General features: G+C 55.7%; 1 protein-coding gene across 1 annotated transcript; it reads left to right on the forward strand.

Moving 5' to 3' along the window:
* Positions 1-7,432: 7,432 nt before the first annotated feature.
* Positions 7,433-12,590, forward strand: LOC129144912 (uncharacterized). The gene is made up of 5 exons (XM_054689588.1): positions 7,433-7,440; positions 7,882-8,060; positions 8,464-8,509; positions 11,928-12,405; positions 12,534-12,590. Exons 1-5 carry the CDS (start codon positions 7,433-7,435, stop codon positions 12,588-12,590), a joined length of 768 nt encoding a protein of 255 aa, XP_054545563.1.
* Positions 12,591-18,287: the final 5,697 nt, after the last annotated feature.

Here is an 18,287-nt window from a genome sequence, read left to right on the forward strand (position 1 = left end):
GGCGAGATTCTGCACCCCAGAACCTGCAGCGGGCTCCAGAGAAGTCTCTCTGGGAGGCTCTGTTGTGCCAGATAACAATGTCTGAGCACCGGGCCCCTGGACCCTCATGGAAGGGCACGGATGGGGAAGGAGTGACTGTTAGCCCTTTGCACGCATCGTGGGCCTCTGGGTGTGCTGCCCTCTGCCCGTCCACCCCAAGACTTTGAGCTCGATCACCCTCACCACCTCTGCCTGGGACGAGGCCATGCCCGGCAGTTCCGCTCTCCTCCCGGTCTCTTTCTATCCCTCCCACCAAGCCAGGCCCCTCCTTTGCCTAGAACCCCCTCTGGCTTAATAGTCTTGAGATAAATGCCAGCTCTTTTCCCCAGGAAGGTCTGCTGCGCCCCTCCAGCTCTATGGGGAATTCTCTCTAGCGAATTCTCTCTAGCGCCTCCCTGGCCAGGACCTTTGCAGCTGGGAGGTCCCACCGTGACTTGCCTCTCTCTCCACCCACCCAGCCCTCACGCAGCCTCAGCGTCTGGAGATGTCCCTTCCTCAAGGAACCTCTCAGCTCACTCCTTCCCCATCGGGCCAGGCCACCTTCAAAGCTTTCATGGCACATGGGGGTGATATAAAGGATATTGCCCAGTCCCAGGAAACAGGTTCAACTAGTCAGAACAGGTGCTGGCTGCACACACTCCACCCCCCACCCCTGCAGGCCCCCCAGACTGGGGAGGCCTAAACCCTTTAGCTGGTGGGTATGGGAGACATGCATGGTACGACCCGGGCTAGGGAAATGACACACGCATGTCCCAGGGGTTCATCCACTACTGCTTCGAGTGACCATCTACCTGCCTGCCCTGTCCTGCAGGTCTCCACCCTCACAGCGCTCTGTCTGATGTTCATGACCTTCAGGGCTGCAAGCCCCAGGTATGGGGAATGTACTTTTCAGTCCATGGTTGCACCCACAGGGTGGAGCACACAGTAGGTGCTGTTGACAGTGCTGACAATGGCTGTCACAACTGAAAGGCCCTTGCTGGGGACCCCTGCATCCTGCACCCGTGCATCCCCTGCTATGCCTGCATCTTCTGCTGTCTTTCTCCTGACCCCTACGTCTGCTCTTCCTGATGGGGTGCCCTCCTGCAGCCACATGGATCTTTCAGCTCCCTGGGAGGTCTGGAGCTGTCTTACCTCTGGGCCCCCACACTTGCTGTCCTTCTGCCCTCAGAGGCCTCTGCCTTCCTCTTTCTGGTCCACTGTTCCCTCTCTTCCAGCTCTCAGCCTTGGCTTAATCCAGTGTCAGGGTCGCAGTCACCCATGGCCTCAAGGTCACTGGCCTGGAACTGCTGAGCCAAACCAGGAAGCGTCCTGGGGTGCAGGGTCGGAAGGGGCCCGCCCGGCAGTCACTGGGCCCGGCTCTTCTGCAGGGTGATGGCTGTGGGGACCACCGCCCCCTGAGATGCATGCAACAGGAGGTGCCTGCAGAGCAGAGGGAGAAGTGTGCGGAGCCCTCTGGGAGTGGGCGTGAAGAGAGATGTTGGGGGAGCACAGCCCAGCCATCTCTAGGAAAGGTCATAAAACCCATAAATGGGACTGGCAACAGCCCCGGGTAGGACAAGGCTCCTACTGGTTCCGGGAAGGGGGCCCAGGAGCACAGCAGAGCACATGGGGGGCACAGGCACTCTGGATAGATTCCAGCCCCACATGCTGGGATGAGAAGTACCCACAGCCAGGGGCAGGGGTCCCCGCAGAGCTGGGACACAAGAGGGGAGCCGAGGTGCCGCCATGTGGAGCCAGATGTGGGGCTACAGCTAGTCTGTGGGTCTCAGCGTGGCCGCAGGGCCCCCAGGGCAGGGTCGGGAGAGTGCCCGCAGGTGGAAACCAGACTCCAGCTCTGAGTGTTAACACCTGAGCCTTCTCCCGCACCAAGGCTTCCAGTCTACCTGGTGAGTGGGTCCTGGGCAGAGCACTGGGAGCACAGGCAGGGAGCACTAGGCTGGAGGATTGGGGCTGGAGGGCCTGGGCTGGTCACAGCTACTACAGGCCCCGCCCCTGCCTTCTGCTGGGACGCGATGCACCGAGCTCCCCAGGCGCAGCCCCGTGCCCCGTGCCGGTCCTGCCTCCGATGTTTAAAGGCCGCGTCCTATGCAGCCGACCTTACTGCAGAGACTCAGTCTTTCCACCTGTGAACTAGGTGCTTGTGAAGATTCCAGACTGCCTGAGGTCTGTTTTGGAAGCCGCTTGCCCCAGAGCAAGCTGGGTGCTGGTGGTGGGGGCAGCAGTTACTAAGGTTTTTAATTGCAGCCTGGAGCTCGAACTTGGGCAGCCCTGGCGACATGAAGTCCCCCAGACAGGAAGGGCTGAACACACCCTCTGGGAGCCTGGGCTGGGTGGCTGAGGGTGGGGCAGCCCAGGCTTTGAAGAGCAAACTTGTAACAATCTGGTCCTGTCGCTCTTGGCTGGAAACCTCCCCGGCCTGCAGGAGCAGTTTCAAACACGTCTGCTGCAGGAGTCCTCCAAGAAGGCGCGCCCGGTTCACCGCGTGGCACCGGGAAAGCGTGGCTTCCCAGGCTGAGACCAGCGTGGGTGCCGGATGCAGGGTCTGTGTGGGGTACTCTGGTTTCCCTTCCTCCAGCATGCAGGGGCTCCTCTGAGAAATCCCTAGAACTCCAGGGAGCTCTGTTTGAGTCATTGGCCTAAAGCTCAAGCCCAAATGCCTGAGCAGAGTGTATAAAGTGACTCGTGGTGCAGCCACCTGTCACCCCACTCAACCTCACCTCCCCACCACCTGTGCCCTGAGCCATTCACAACAGCCCTGTGGCTGTCCTGCCCCCACTGCTCACGCCTCTGACGCACAGACTATTTATTTCCCCCCCTTGAATGCTCCTCCATGTGCTTCAAAACTCACCACCTCCTCCAGGAAGCCTTCCAAGACTGCTGTGGATGATGGCATCGTCCTCCCCGTCCTGACCAAACCTTGCTGAGTGCGTGTACCGCCTGCCTTACACGACCAAGGAATTGGCCAAGGAGGCAGTCCCATTACAGGACCCAGTGCTCCTGCCTTGGCCCCAGAGACAGGTTCAAATGGTAGCTCAGCTCACCTGCTGTGGTTCCCAGGGCACGTTCCAGCCCTGGCTGTGCTCGTTTTCCTCATTTGTAAAGCGGAAGTGCTGACAATGCCCATTCCGAGGACTCACGGGTGAAAGGGCTTGGCTGGATGCCTGCAGCAGGCCCGGGAAATCCAAGGGATGGAGGGGGGAGCAGGGCAATAGGGAGACCCTGCGCATCTGCCCTCAAGGAACTGACAGTCCAGGCAGGGGAGACATGGGGTGCGGGCGTGGACAGAACAGCAAGATAATGCAACACCCGCTAAATGCAGGCAGAGCCGGGAATTCATCTGGCCAAAGATGCTTGCTGACCACTGAAATGGAAGAACGGAACACGGAAGAAAAGAGCCCATGGGCTGCAGAGGTGGAGGGAGGCTTTTGGGGAGCAAGAGCCTGAGCTGGGATCTAGGGGGTGGGGAGGAGGTGGGTGAGCGAGGGGAAGGCGTCACGGCTGATGCTGCTGAAGCCAGAGGACAGGCCCGGCTGGCAGGGCAAAGAGGGAGCACCCCAGTTTCTGAAGAGAGGGCCTCCTATGACTCTAAGTGGCTACAAGCCCCTGGAGGCGGCTTCAGAATCATCTCATTGTCTCTCTCCTCTACTTTTCCTTGTTGTCTGGCTGTTTTCCATAATGAGCTCGTGTTACTTTGAAAATCAGAAAAAAGCAATTAAGTTATTTTCATTGGCAAGGCTTTTTCTTTTTCTTCTTAAATCATGGGCACAAAAGACAGTTAAAATAAAGTTTACAAAGAAAAAATAGAAGAGGCATCACAGCCTGGAGGCCGGGGGCGGCAATTTCCCGGGAACCTGGGAAGACGGAGTTATTTTGACAAAGGGTTCACTTTGACTTTGAGCTTCCAAAGATGAGGCCAAAAGGAAACTGGTAGAGGCGGGAGATGGGGTCATAAAAATAACCCACACCTTGCAGTGTGCAAAGGTGGGGCCGAGGAGGTGGGTGCTGGGCACCTCCTGGAAGCCAGTGGCCCCTTGGAACACCACGCCCCTCGGCTTGCTGAGAAGGGGAACCGGACTCGGGCTTCAAGTGTGCATCAGAGGTCCCGGAGCAGGAAGCGGGGCTTCCAGGCTGGGCTGCAGCCCCCTGAGCTCATGCGTGCCCACCTGTGCCAGCTGCGCCCCGGCACGCCCGCCTCTGGGGAAGCGGCAGGAGGCGGCTGCAGCCTGAGCCAGGCCGAGTGGTCCCCCGGAGCGGGAGGAGCGGGGGTGAGGGCTGGCCGCCCTCGAGACCACTGGCCTGACAGCTGCAAGCTGCCGCCTGGGCCTCCCTAATGGAGTCCTGAGACAGTGCACCGGTGACAGTTGAGCCCAGAGATAGCAGGGTGCGTCGGTGCCTGTGTGACAGAAGGGACAGGCCACCGGCAAACCTGTAATCCTCTGATTTCTGCGAGGTGGTGGCACTTAACCCCTGCCTCTCCAGGCTGGGCAGCGGCCTGCAGCAGGCGGCCAAGGGAGGGAGGGGTCCTGAGGAAGCAGAGCATGGAACGCGGCCCCGGCTCTTTCCATTCCAGGGCACGGGGCACGCTGCCGCCCGGCCAGTGCCCACTCGGGCCGTCGGCAGCAGAGGGAGAGCTCTCTGCTTCTGCTCCCCAACTCCTCCTCCACCTGGAAGCCTGGAGCATTTTTTGAAAAAGAGAAATCTTGTGAGAGTCCTTTGCTGCTCTCATCATTTCCAGGCACCCCCACTGCTCTCGGGGTCATGCCGCGCTCCTCCCTGGGGCCTGCAGCTCCTTATGCAGGCCTCCCGGCTTCTCCAGACTTGCCCTCTCCTCCAATCCAGCCCTGCCTCAGGCTTTTGCGTAAAGCCCCTGGGCCAGCTGTGATGTTGTACCCTCCAGCTCATCCTTCAGGTCTGTTTAACCCTCTCTGTTTCCTGAGACTGGGCCAGGGTCCCCGTGGGGCCCACCAACCTCACCTTTTGGGCTGCGACCTCCTGCAGGGGCGCAGGGCTGCAAGGTCCAGACAGCCACCTGCTCAGGAATTCCCAGCACCCGTGGAGGGAGACACTTCAATCATCTCATTTTCCCCAGGAAGTTAATGCCCAAGAGGAGTAGAGTTGGGATTTGAACCCAGGTCTGTGGGTGCTTCTGGAGCACCACAGCAGGCAGCCTCGGAGCTGGAGGGGAACTTTGAAGCCACAGTTCAAATCGCTCACAGGATGAATGAAGAAAGGGGAGACCTAGAGATGGGCAGAGACCCTCCCTGCACCCCCCACCGGCCCCCGGCCTGGGGTCCATAGCAAGCTGGGGAATTGGGAAAGGATCCTGGCCGAGTGGGGGTCCTCCACCCCCCACCCCCCGGTCTACACTGCCCCTTCCCTCCCGGTGGAACCTCCTGATGGGGAGACAGGCAGGGGGGCAGTGCAGTGCCCCCCCAGGCGCCCTTCCCCCAGGTCTGCTGGCGGTTGCTCAGCACAATTAGCCAACAAGTGGCTGTTTTGTGGAGTTACTGCTGATGTGTTTTAAGTGGCTTTCTGAGTGGGAAATGTTGGGTAGGAGAGGGAGGCAGACAAAGGGGAGCGAGTGCATTAGGTTTTATGGGTCTGTTTTGCACACATCTGACATCACTCTTTGAAGCAAGTTCTGTTCAGCCCTGGGAGAAGGATAAAGAGGCGAGCGGGAGAGCGCAGACAGGCAGGCGTGCTCGCCCGCTGCCCCGCACCGCCCGGCCTCCGAGTGCAGGCATAATGGCTGGAGACACTGGAGCGAACTGTCCGACAGATGGGGCCCGTCCTGCTCCGAAGGGGAGGCTCCCGCTGCGATGAAAGTCTTCAGGTGAAATAGAATAACTGAATTAGCCAACCATTGTGCGGTGAGAGGGTAATGCGTCTGCCTCTGCCTAATGGCCACCCAGCCCCGTGAATGAAACCTCTTCTGGTCTCGCAGACGATCCAAGGACAAAAGTCATGGACAGAGAGAAGGCAGAGGAGCGGGAGGAGGGAGCCCCCACCTGGGCTGTAGCGCGGACAAAGGGCTGTCTCCTTGCCAGCCTCATGCCCGGGGTATTGGCTCCAGTTTTGGTCAAATGAAGCGTGCTGGGAAGTAGCTGTGTAAGGAAGATGCTGGGGTGACGCAGGGGTCCTGGGGGCAGGGATGAGTGTGACCCCAGGCAGTAGAGACTGGGGCAGGTCTAGAGTTAAGGCCTTGCCCTAGTTTCAATTCAGTGCTGTCATCCTCACCAGTCCCCCTTCCTCTCCAGGACTTAGTTTCTGCTTCCATAAAGGGGGGCAGTTTGATTTAACCATTCATCCAGCCATCCATCCATCCCCCTACCCATCCACCCATCCATCTACCCACCCATCCATCCATTCATCCACCTGCCCATCCATCCATCCATCCACCCACCCACCCACCCACCCATCCATCCATCCATCCAGTCATCTATCCATCCATCCATCCATCAATCCATCCATCAATCCGTCAATCCATCCAGTCATCTGCCCATCCATCCATCCATCCATCCATCCATCCATCCATCCATCCCTCCATCCATCCAATCTACCCACTCACCCACCCACCCACCCATCCATTCCATCCATCCATCAGCCCATCCATCTGTCCATCATCCATCCATCCATCTATCCATCCATCTGCCCATCCATCCATCCATCCATCTATCCATCCATCCATCCATCCATCCATCCATCCATCCATCCATCCATCCATCCATCTACCTACCCACCCAATACACTATCCATCCACATGGACAGTCATTTGTTTAATAAGCATTGTTTTTGCAAAAGGAGTGAAATGTTTTACTTCGCCACACATACAGCTTTGAGTTCCAGAAGGTGCCATGTGTCTCCACCCTCCATCCCAGTGTCCACGGTGAACTCTCCTTGGAAACCTCCATTTCTCCATTTTGCTTATTGACATTTGTCTCCTTTCAAAGCCCATTTTGTATGTGTGGCATCTTTCCAGCTTTACTCATCTCTCTATGATTTACATATCATTTAATAAGTATTTTTAAGGCTCTGATTATGGGCCAGGCGTCTGCTAGGGGATGGGAATGCTGAAGTGAATGGGCAGCTCCCAGGCTAGCAGGGGGCAGGTGATACATGCAAAATCCAGGTAGAACCACTGACTATAGTGCTCCTTGGAGAAGCCGCACCAGCCTGTAGTGCACCTTGGCGGAAGGTCTGGAAGCCCAGGGTCTTGGGGAGGGGGTGTCCGGGGGGGCAGGGTGGAGAGGAGTGAGTGGTTCCAGAACTCTGAGCCCTGAAGGAAGCTGAGCCTCAGGTGGGCAGAGAGGGAAGAAAAGGAGTGTGGGTGGCAGAGGAGCAGAGAGAAGGCCCATGGGGGGATGGAGCCCTGAGGAGCGGGTGAGGATGCAGCATGGGCACGTGAGGCTGGGCAAAGGGACGGGACCCGGGGGTCTCAGTTCTCCAAGTCACAGCTGGAAACACCAGCGGTGATGGGGCGGGGAGGATGGGAGAAGTGTGGGATTCTTCTTGTCTGGGAGGAATCACCGGAGGAGGGAGTCAGTCTGGACTGGGAATCCAGTGGATGGTGAAAGTGTCCTCTTTTCATGAAAAGCAAGAATTTCATCAAGTCACCCAAACCTTCCTGCTGCCCCTGGTGCCCTCGGCGAGCAAGACAACAGGGACCCTAGTCCTAGAAGCTCAGGGAGCTGAATTCTGCTCACAACCATGAGGTCCTGGAAGACACTTCTGAGTTCCAGAAAGGAATGCTGTGCACCCAGCGCCCCGAGGGCAGAGGGCCAGTGGGCACCCTGACTCCTGGTCCCCCGGAGCTTTGAGATCATAATTGGCTGTTGTGTCAAGCTGCCGGGCTTGTCACCGCTCTGCAGCAGCAGCAGTGGTCACCCCACACTACTGCAGGGGGCGTGACAGGGAGGGGACACTGGGGGCTCTAGGAGGCCGGAAGTGCTCTAAGTCTGGGTATGGACGATGGTCACGTGGTTGCACGATCCAGTACAAATTCGTCAAGCTGTACCTGGAAGGTTTGTGCAATTCCCGTATGGCCCTTCCTTCTAAATTTAAAACCATTCCCTGGATCACGTGCTGGCTTTTACCCCAGCCTCCCTCCCTGCCCCGCACAGTTCTCTCACCTTTCAGGCATGGGGTGCACCTCCTGGAGCCTCAGGCCCGCCCTCTCCCCTCCCCACCACTAGTCCCTGCTTACATGAAATCTCAGTACCCAGGGGCATTTAGAAAGCAGAGGCCGCGGCGCTTGTCAAGTGAACGTTTTTCCAAAAGACAAATCGGAACACGTTGTCTCCATTCAAAATCCTCCAGGGGCCCAAGATCCTCTGTGACTGGCGAGCCCCCCACCCTCGGGCCACCCAGCTGCCACCCTGGCTCCTCCTGACCCCTGGGATCTATTGTGTTTGTTTTCTTTCAAAGAATTGCCCTTGCTGTTTCGAAGTCATGGGGAAGTTTCTGCACACAGGTGGGTCTCCCCACCTGCTTCTGTAAAGATTGAAAGTTGAACATGCACGCAGGCCCCCACACTGCTCTCCTGCTGTCCTGAGGACCCCCACTTCTCAGACCCTAACATGCATATGAAACCTTGCTTGAACGGAGATCCTGTGGGTAGGTTTGGGGGAATGGGCCCCAAGTCTGTGTTTCTTGCAAGTTCCTAGGGGACCCTCTCGGTCCAGGGACCCTGCCTGTGTAGGGAGTTTGGAGGGGCCTGCTTTTCCATCCCAGGCTGGGGTGCTGACAGGTCACAGGAGGACCAAGGAAAATTTGGACTCAGGGGCCCCCAGCTCTTGGTAAACTTCCTCCTTAAACAAAGGCTGCTGCTCTTCTTGGGGCCTGGGGGTCTGCGCACAGGGCGGCTCAGTGCCTCTGCTTCTGGCCTCCTTGCGATGTTACCCCTGGGCCAGAAGATCTGGTTTCTGCCTTGCATGGAGTCAAGGCAGGGAGACTCACCCTGGGGCAGCTGGGTGCAGCCTGGAGGCTGTGGGAGAGGCCACATGACCGGGTGCCACGAGGACAACCATCCTCGCAGGAAGGGGTGCAGAAACCAAAGACCTGAACAAGGAGGGAGCCCTGTGGGAAATCAGAGGCCTCCTTGAACTTGCTCTATGACCTTGAGGAGCCATCTTGGCCTCAGTTTCCCCATCTGGACTCAGTAACCCAAACTCCTGCAGGCTCATGCCCGGGACATTTTGCTGGGACGGTGGACAACCCCAGGGATGGCCCAGGGTGTGCACACGGACCCCTGCTCCGTGCGGTCAGGCGGGGGCTGGGGGAGGGGTCCTCTGCTGTCCCCATGGCCCACATGGGCTGTTTCCCACAGCACATTGATCCAGTGAAACCAGGGAGATGCATTACACCCGCTCCCGGGGTCAGGGGTTGGGCAGCCCAGCTGGTAAATCACCCCGAGGTGGTGTTTTAAAGCCCTGCCCTGTGTTTTGGCTCCTCGGGGCCTGGCTTGGGAGCAGCGAGGCTGCGGGAGCTGCTGAAGTCTGATCCGGCTCTGGGGGCCTGCGGGGCAAAGGGCTCCAGCCAAGGGAGGGGCAAACGGATCGATGGGAAACCGCCATGACCTCGTGACCTGAGAGGGCTTCAGACCCGTCTTAACATGTCCTAGTAAATCTGGGGTGGGCTTGCCTCCCCGGGGGCAGAGGGGATGGTGGGGACAGGGGCAAGGGGATGGCAAAGAAGGGGAAGCCAGGGACGGAGAGGCCGCTGCCCCAGCAGGTCGGGCCAGCATGTCCTGGTCGGCTGGGGTGCTCCGCTCTCCAATGTGGTCTTTCACCTGGGGTGCCCCAGGCTGGGGTTGGAGCGGACATGGGGTGTCTGCCTGTGCCCACTGTCAGCAGGTGGGCAGACCTGGCCCAGCTGGGGGTGTGGTGTTCAGCCCAGGGCTCTGCCTGTCACTAGCTGGGCTGCTGTAACCAGGTAGGCTCAGCCTTTCTGGACCTCTCCATCTACAAGGCTGGACAGGGTGACAGTGACCAGCTGGGTGGCACCACCCCACGCCCCAGGGGAGGCTGTTGCCACCATCCATCAGCCTTTCTGACGCTTCCCTCCAGCTGGCCCTGGACATGGGCCCCAGATCCTACTTGAAACTCCTCATTAGGAAAGGCCCATCTTCAATGGTTTCATGCCCGCTGTCTGATGCCTCCCAGGACAGAGAAAGGGAGCAGGCGCGGGGGATCTGGTTACAGGCGCCCCGGCCTTACCTGCCTCCTGGCTCCCGCAGGGCAGGGGCTGCACAAAGGGCAGAGTCACTGACCGCTTCGACAGTGACCAGATTGCAGGGGTTGGGAGGGGGCGCGGGCGCCTGTGTAGCCCTCTTGTCTTCCTCTGGGGCGGGTCATGGACAGGCTGCTCCCCCAGGGCACCCTTTTGTCCCAGGTCTCTGTGTCTGCAGCCCCAGGAGCCAGGACTGAGGCTGCTGCCCAGGCCCCCATGCCAGGGCTGGCCCCCGCTTCCCAGCAATCTGGCCCGGGACACAGATAAAGCTGCCTTTCAGAGCAGGGTGCACGTCACTGCAGGGGGCCTGAGGGGGGAGCCGTGGGGTCCTTGGAGTGGTAGACAAAGGTGCCTTGTTGGCAGGGCTCAGCGGGAACAGGGACCCCAATCCCCGGCAAGACCCTTCCCCTCTAGGGCTCTGCAGGGTGCACGAGGTCAGCTGCTCCCAGGAGCGGGGCCACGGGTGTCACTGAGCCCCCGGCACAGGCACAGGAGGGGCAGGAGGGTGGGGCGAGGGGTCTGGATCCTTGACAGCAGGACTCCTGGGTTTGGGGGGTGTCCTGCCTGGCTTTCCTCTCAACCACAAGAGACATCTGTTGCTTCCTGATGCTATTAGCATAAACCCAAGGCCCAGGAACCCCTGGCTCACTTGCCTGCCTCCCCACCCCTCCGTCTCTCTCCTCCCAGCTCACTCACTCCTTTGATTCCTTGAGCCTCAGGCCTTTGAGTGTGCTGTTCCCTCTGCCTGGAATGCCCTTCCCTGTGCTGGTTACATGGCTGCCAGTCACCAGCCTCGGAGACTGCCTGACTCCCCTATCCAAATGCTCCCACGTCCTGCTGACGGAGCTACGGATGGCTGGGTGGGCTCCCTGTGCACGGCTGTCCTCAGGGCTGCCCCTTAAGGCAGGGACTATTATTGAGCCCATTTTACAGATGAGGAAACTGAGACTCAGATGAAGTGACCGGTGCTAGGTCACCAAGCTACGGTTTTAGATCCCGGCTGTCTGAGTTCTGATGAAAACTTGTGAACACTGGGCTCCCCAAGAGTCCCCAGGCAGCCCCCCAACTCTGCCGTCGTCCCCAAGGAGGGTGGCAATATGGCCGCTGTGGGGCGAATCTGCACAGTCCTGGTCACCTGGTCTGCCCCAGGCCCCACAGGAGGGGATGAGGAAGGAACTGAGCCAACCCCAGGTCTCGCCCCCTGAGCATGCGGCCGCCTCCTCTCTCCAGGCCTGTGGCTTCCAAATCTCCACGGGCATCACAGGCATCCAGGCAGCTGGTTAAGCGGGTGTGTTTCTGGGTCCCGGATTGGGGGGGCTTCCTGTTTATCAGGAAACATCCCAGGCCCTGCCCTTGCTCCCAGGTGGCCGACAGAGTCCCACCACTTCACAAGTCCCAAAGGAAATCAGCCAGAGCCCTTTTGCTTGGGCCTGCCTGAGCGCGGCCAACGCGCAGACAAGTGGGCCGGGACCCGCCTAACGTTCTCTGGCTTGGGAGCCCCAGAGTCCCTGCGGAGGCCCCAGGAGGTTTACAAGAACACGGGGGTGTCCTGCTGTCTCGCAAGCCGGGAAAAGGTCATTGCAAAGAAAGGGAACCTGAAGTGGTCAGGTCCGAGCCCGGGTTTGAGGGACTGACCGACTTAGCTACACATGGTTTCCCAGGTATCGCCGAGGCTGGTGCAAGTACCTGCAGGGCGGCTGCAGCCTCCGGTCCTGGTCCCTTGGACGCCACCTGTTGAGCGGCCTCGGAAGGACTGAGCAGGTCAGCGAGTCCTCGTGGATCCTCATCCCAAAACACCCCAGTCCCTGCACCTTCTCCCGGCTTATTCCGGAAGTGATTCTCTGGTCTCCGAAGGCGCCTGAACTGGTCCTTTCCCCTCGAGGCCCTTCCTTTGCGCCTCTGATCAAGTCGGCACACACCCAAGACTTCCCGGGGCGCTGGCTAGAGTCACTCTCGTGGGTGCCATCTCCACCTCTGGTTCCACGCGACTCTCCGGTGTCTGGAAGAGCCGTGAGCGCGGCGGCTGCGTCCGGACCCGCGTGTTCTCTGAGAGAAGAGCGGGAGGCAGGAGCCGGGGCCCGCAGGCCGGAGCTCTGCTGCTTCTGTGGTTCGTTTGCATCATCTGCAAAGAGAACCCAAGCCCTTTGCTTTATATTGGGGAGACCAAGGCCCCAAAAGGCTAAGGGACCAGCTTCAAGTCACACAGCAAGTTAGTGGGAGAGTCAGCCTGGCAACTTCCAATGACGTCAAGACGCTCGGGGTCACAGGTGGTTGGAATTCCACCACAGGAGGCTCAGGACTTCCTGCCGAGTCCTTCCTACTGAGGTGCACGGGAAGCCATTAAAATAAAGGGCCCGTGTTAACGGGGCTGATGAGTCCCCAGGGCCTGGAAGGGAAGCTGGCACAGAGGGGCTGCTCAGTTTTTATTTTTGAAATGCGCACCAAGCATCATCCACAGCAGTGGGCAAGAGAGACAGACTTTGGGGTCATGGGGCTCATAGGCCATCAGAACTCCAGGGCCTGTGAGCCAGAAGGAAAACTGCTCGGGGAACCCCCTTTTCCAGGAGAAGTGGCTATCCTCATTCTCTTCGCTTTGCCTCAGTTTCACTGATCCGGGGTCAGATGGGTGATAGACTAAGTGCAGCTGGGGGCGTGTGAGGCATCAGGGAGTGGGAGGGACTGTGGCCAACATTGATGATGTAATTGTTTTCTTTTTTTCCAAGAACAATTGAGCCAGCCAATAGAAATCTCAGACATACTATGCGGCTGAGTTTGGCCAGTGGCTATGGGTTTGCCACTAGCCGTGTTCTGTACAGTAGTGGCTGGGGAGCCTGGAGATGGCGCGCTTCTGCATGAGTGTGTGACCTTGGACAAATCACTGGCTTCATTCTCCCCATCTGTGCTTAGAACTGGGTCTTGGTCACCCCTGAAGCTTTGTGCCAGGAAGCTGTTAGGAAACCAGGACAGACGCCAGCAGACAGTGGGGCTGCTGTGGCTTTAAAAGTGCCTGGATGGCTCTAGTGGCAGCAGTGAGCGGCGTGGCCACCTGCGGAGCCCTCCACAGCTGGGAAGATTAGTCTCTTCCACTAGACAACACCCATTACCATGTTCCAATAGCCATCACTTCCGCTAGGCAAGCTGCAGATGAGATATCGATTGCACTGACCCCAGGCCAGCCCTATCCCCAGCCTGAGAGGTGTGCAGATCAGCTCTGGACCTGGCCGGAGGCCGCCAGCGCCCGTCAGCCCGGTCCCTACTGCAGCTGGGAGCTTTGGGACCCAGATGAAGCTGACAGCACCCCAGCAGCTGGGCTGTGCAGGGCCTGGGCTCTGAGCACTCGGTTCATGTGTGCTTGGCTTTCAAGGAGGGTTGGGAGGGGGCGTTTCATCTGAGCAAAGGTGAAGGTGTGAGGGTACAAAGGACAGTCGCGTGGAGGTGGTGCAGGGCTGGGCACGGGGAGCGGGAAGAAGTGGGAGTCAAGGCTGCGGGAAGGCCTGAGGCCAGCATGGGGGTGGGCAGTAGGAGTTTAAGGGCCAGGAGGTGATGGAACTCAGCACCCCATTTACTCCTGGAGGCGTGGGCTTCCACCCCAGGCAACCTCCTGCTGACAGCTTCCCAGGGTCTGCGCCTCCTCCCTCTGCTCCAAAAGGAAACATGGTCTCCTCAGACCTGGCCCTGAGGGTGGGCTGTGTGAGGGCAGTGGTGGTGTCTGCCCGCTTGCCCGCTTTGCCCTACCACCCCGTGGCCCCCACAATGCGGGGCCGGGCACACTGCCCCCTGGGAGCAGGACTATCTTAGGGGAAATCAGACCAGGGCAAGGAGCAGAGGCAGGCGCAGCCCCCATTGGTGCACTCACTCACTGGCCCAGGGCAGCCCAGCGCTCTCCTCACACCGGCAGGAGACCCTCGTGGCCCCTGCTGCCAGGGCTGCACAGGGCGGCCCCGCAGGCTTTGAGCTTTGTCCACTTTGCCTGAAGTGTTCCCATCAATGCTGGAAAAGAAGGAAGGCATTCTCCTTTTTGTCTTTTAACCCTATGGTGTCTCTGTACCCCAGCGAACCTTCTGGGGAACTGGAATGTTCCCGAGCCTCACCTGAACAGTGGTTACTGTGTGTGCATGTGAGTGTGTGTATGTGCATATACACCATGTGGGAATGTGTACGTGTGACCCTGCATGTGCACAAATGTGCATGCAGCTATATGTGTGCACGGGTGTGTGTGCATGCTCATGGCTATGCGTGTGCACACAGGCATGTGCACATGTGTGGTGCACACAGGTGTATACTACATTGTGCCTGCCACATCAGCCCCATCTGCTGTCTTGGAACAGGAATGTTTTGCTTCTTCCAAGGAGGCAGGCGGGGCCTGGAAGGTGGGGACATGCTGGCTGGCTGTAGCTCAGACCCCTGCATGTCTCCTCAGTCCTAGAAAGTGAGAGGCCTAGGGTCCCTGCTTGGACTTTCCTGCCGAGGTCCAGGCTCCCAGTGACTGACTTCTTAGGAATTCCAGACAAGAAACCCCGCATCGTCTAGCTATGAGCCCCCACCCCCACCCATGAGGGTGGATTTAGAAATGATAACCTGATGGGGCAGAGACTCCCTCACTCAGCACAGCTGAGACCTCATGTGTCAGAGCACCTGCGCCACGTGGGCAACACAGCAGGGGGTGCCACAACCTGCTCCCTGCTCTCAGGATGCTCGCCATGTGCAAGGCGAACCCATCCTGGGAATTCAGGGGAAGCTGGGGGATGAAGACCTCAACCTCCAAGGCCGAGGGAGTGGCCCTGTCAGGACCCAGGCTCACTGGCTCAGAGGGTGTGCGGCCAGGGGCCCTGAGGTGCGTGGGCTGTGGGCCAAGTGCATGTTGTCCCAGTGGGCGGGGCAGGCTGCACGCTGTCCCAGTGGGCATCGGGACAATAAAGGGTGGGATGTCTAGCTTCGACTTGGTGTCTGGAACAGTGAATCCTGCTGGGCTCAGGGTGAGTAGGTCTCCGGGTGGGAAATGGCAGACAAGAGGCCTGGTCCCCCACCTTGATCCCCCTGCTAGAAGGGAGACAAGTTAGGAAACTGGACTATTTAATGAGGAGGGCTACCCGAGGAGGGGGAGACCTGTGAAGCTTGTGGGTGCTCTGATGCAGCCAGAAGTGGAGAGGGATAAAGAAGGTGTCCAAAGGGCAGCATTTTGCCCTGAAAGGTTATAAGACTTCCAGCCTCTGAAGGTGGATAAGCCTGGACTCACAGAAAGAACCCAGATGTGGATCCAGAGGATCTGAGTTTGAGACCCACACCCTACTCCTGTGCGAACTTAGGCCAGTTGCTTTACCTCTCTGAACTGCCATTCCCCTTTACTAAAAAAAAAAAAATCTTTTTAATTATGGGAAAATTTGTAAAAACAGATTATAATGAACACTAACTTATACACGTACCCCTACCCAACCCCTCTTTTAGGGAGGAGGGACATATTATGATTCCATCTCCAGGTGGAGAACAGGCTCAGGGATGAAGACCTAACCCAAGCTCTCCCAATGACGGAAGCAGCCAGGGTTTGGGACGGGCAATGGACGACTGCCTGGGGGTAATTCCCAGGCTGCAGAATGGAGATAGGAAACCCTGAGTGCAGTGATCTTGCTGAAATGAGAATACAGATGGAATTTGGGGAGGCTAAGGCAGCTGAAATATATGGTACTGATGATCAGAGGGAACTACTAAGAACTCCAGCCATCAGCACAGGTATCCAGTTGAGCCTTTGGTGAAGGTCTCTTCCAGCAGAGAGAAAGCCCATGAGGTTTCATAGTAACAACTTTCATGGAAAGAAAAATTGCCAGGAATTAAAAGCATCCCATCAAGAAAATTCTAGGCCCAGATGTCTTCACGGGTGAATTATATCTAGGAAAAATTACCAATTGCATACAACCTCTATTAAAAAATTGACAAGGTAGGGAAATGCTTATTATGCTGACACAAAAACTGTACAACGATATCAAAACAGATAAAGAAAATTATAGGCCCACATCGCCAATGAATATAGACAAAAAAATCTTTAGCAAAAATTTAGCAATACATTAAAAGGCTAATATAGCATGACCTAATGGTGTTTGTCCTGGGAGTGCAAAATTGCTTTAACATTTAGAAGACCAATTAATTTAATTCATCATATTATGATCATCTCAAAGGATGTCATAAAAGTATTTGCCAAAATTCAACACCCAACCATGATATTAACAAAAAATTCTAGGGCCTCCCTGGTGGCACAAGGATTTAGCACCACGCTATGAAGCAATCCGCAGCCTCTGCAGCACAAGTTCAATCCTGGCTCACATGGCGAAGCAGACCTCTCCTGTCTCACCCGCTGCTCCCCTCAGCAGTGTATTTCAGTCAGTCTCCCTGTTCTGTTCCCCATTCTGTCTTTGGTGAATCCTCTCATTCCCTTCCCCGCATCTCTGGCCTGTACCCCAGCTCTTGTATGCATAAATAAATAAATCTTAAAAAAAAAAAATTCTCAGCAAGCTAGGGATACAAGGGTCAATGTTTTCTACTTCAGATCAGAAATAAAGTAAAATGTCCCTACTCACCACGTTTTTGCCATATTTTATAGGTGATCCTAGACTGTGCGATAAAACAAGAAAAGCAAATATAAAAAAATTGGAAAGGAAGAAGTAAAACTGCCTTATTCATAGATTATATGCTTGTGCATGTAGAAAACCCAAAGAAATCAACAAAAAAACACAAGAACTAATAAGTGAATTCAGCAAGTTTACGAATAAAGATCATCAAATTGAATTTCTATGTACCTGCTATAAACAATTAGAAAATGAAATTTAAAAAAACAATTCCATTTAAGTCAAATAGAAACCATATGCTTTGGAACAAATTTAACATGAGATGTGTGAGATCTATGCTTTGAAAACTATAAAACATTGTAGAGGGAAATCAAATACAACCTAAAGAAATGGTGAGATATATACCATGTTCATGGATTGAAAACTTGATGTTATGATGGGCAATTCTAAAATTAAAGACTTAATGCAATCCCAATCAAACATCCCAGCAGGCTTCTGGGGAAGAAAGTGATGAGGTATTTTAAAAATGTAATGGAAAGGTAAAGGATCCCAAATGACCAAACAATCTTGAGAAAGAATAAGGCTAGAGAATTCATGCTGCCTAATTCAAGACTTTCTCTATAGCTAAACTATAATCAAGTCAGAGAATGTGTGGGCATATAGATCAATGGGGCAGGATAGAGTTCGGAAATAGGCTCATACTCATTTGATCAATTGATTTTCAATGAAGATGCTAAAGTAATTTAATAGGGAAAAGATAGAGGTGTTAACAAATGATGCTGAAACAGCTAGACATCAATATAAAAATGAACTTTAACCCTTAATCACAACCCACACAAAAAACAAACTCAAAAATGGATCAAGGGTCTAATTGTAAGTGCTAATAAAATGATTTCCAAGAAACAAGAAAGCTAAATGAACTGATGCCAAAAGACCTGTGCTACAAGAAGTGAGATGGGGAGAGGCTTTACCACGTGCAAACAGGATGATGAATGCCCCAGATGGCAGCACATGTGTGATCATCAAACACATTTTCTTATTTTAATCTTTTAAAAATAATATTTGATTCCCTAAAGTCAAAGTAACAGCAATGTTTTACGGGGGTTTTGTAGAAGTAATGCGTATGGCAGCCAAAGCACAAAAGGAAATGTTCTAAATTTATGCAGTTGTGAGATTCTTATACATGCAAAATGAACCGAAGGTAGACCGAGGTAAGCTAAAGAGATATATACACCCCAGAGAAACCACTAAAAGCCAAAAAAAAAAAAAAGAAAAAAAAAGTGTCACTACTAAACAGACACTCAAACCCAACAAAAGCCAGGACAATAACTTAGGATGTGGAAAAAGTAACAAACAGGGAAAGTTCAAGTTTAGAGGGTCTTAATGGAATGTTATGTCCTTGTTGAAAGTGAGTTTTTATTGATGTGCGGAACTGCTAAAATTTTTAAAGCAGATGTATAACAG

Source organism: Talpa occidentalis, unplaced genomic scaffold (assembly GCF_014898055.3).
Source record: "Talpa occidentalis isolate TD23 unplaced genomic scaffold, MPIMG_talOcc4v2.1 talOcc4.7, whole genome shotgun sequence".
In the NCBI taxonomy this organism is placed as follows: domain Eukaryota; kingdom Metazoa; phylum Chordata; class Mammalia; order Eulipotyphla; family Talpidae; genus Talpa; species Talpa occidentalis.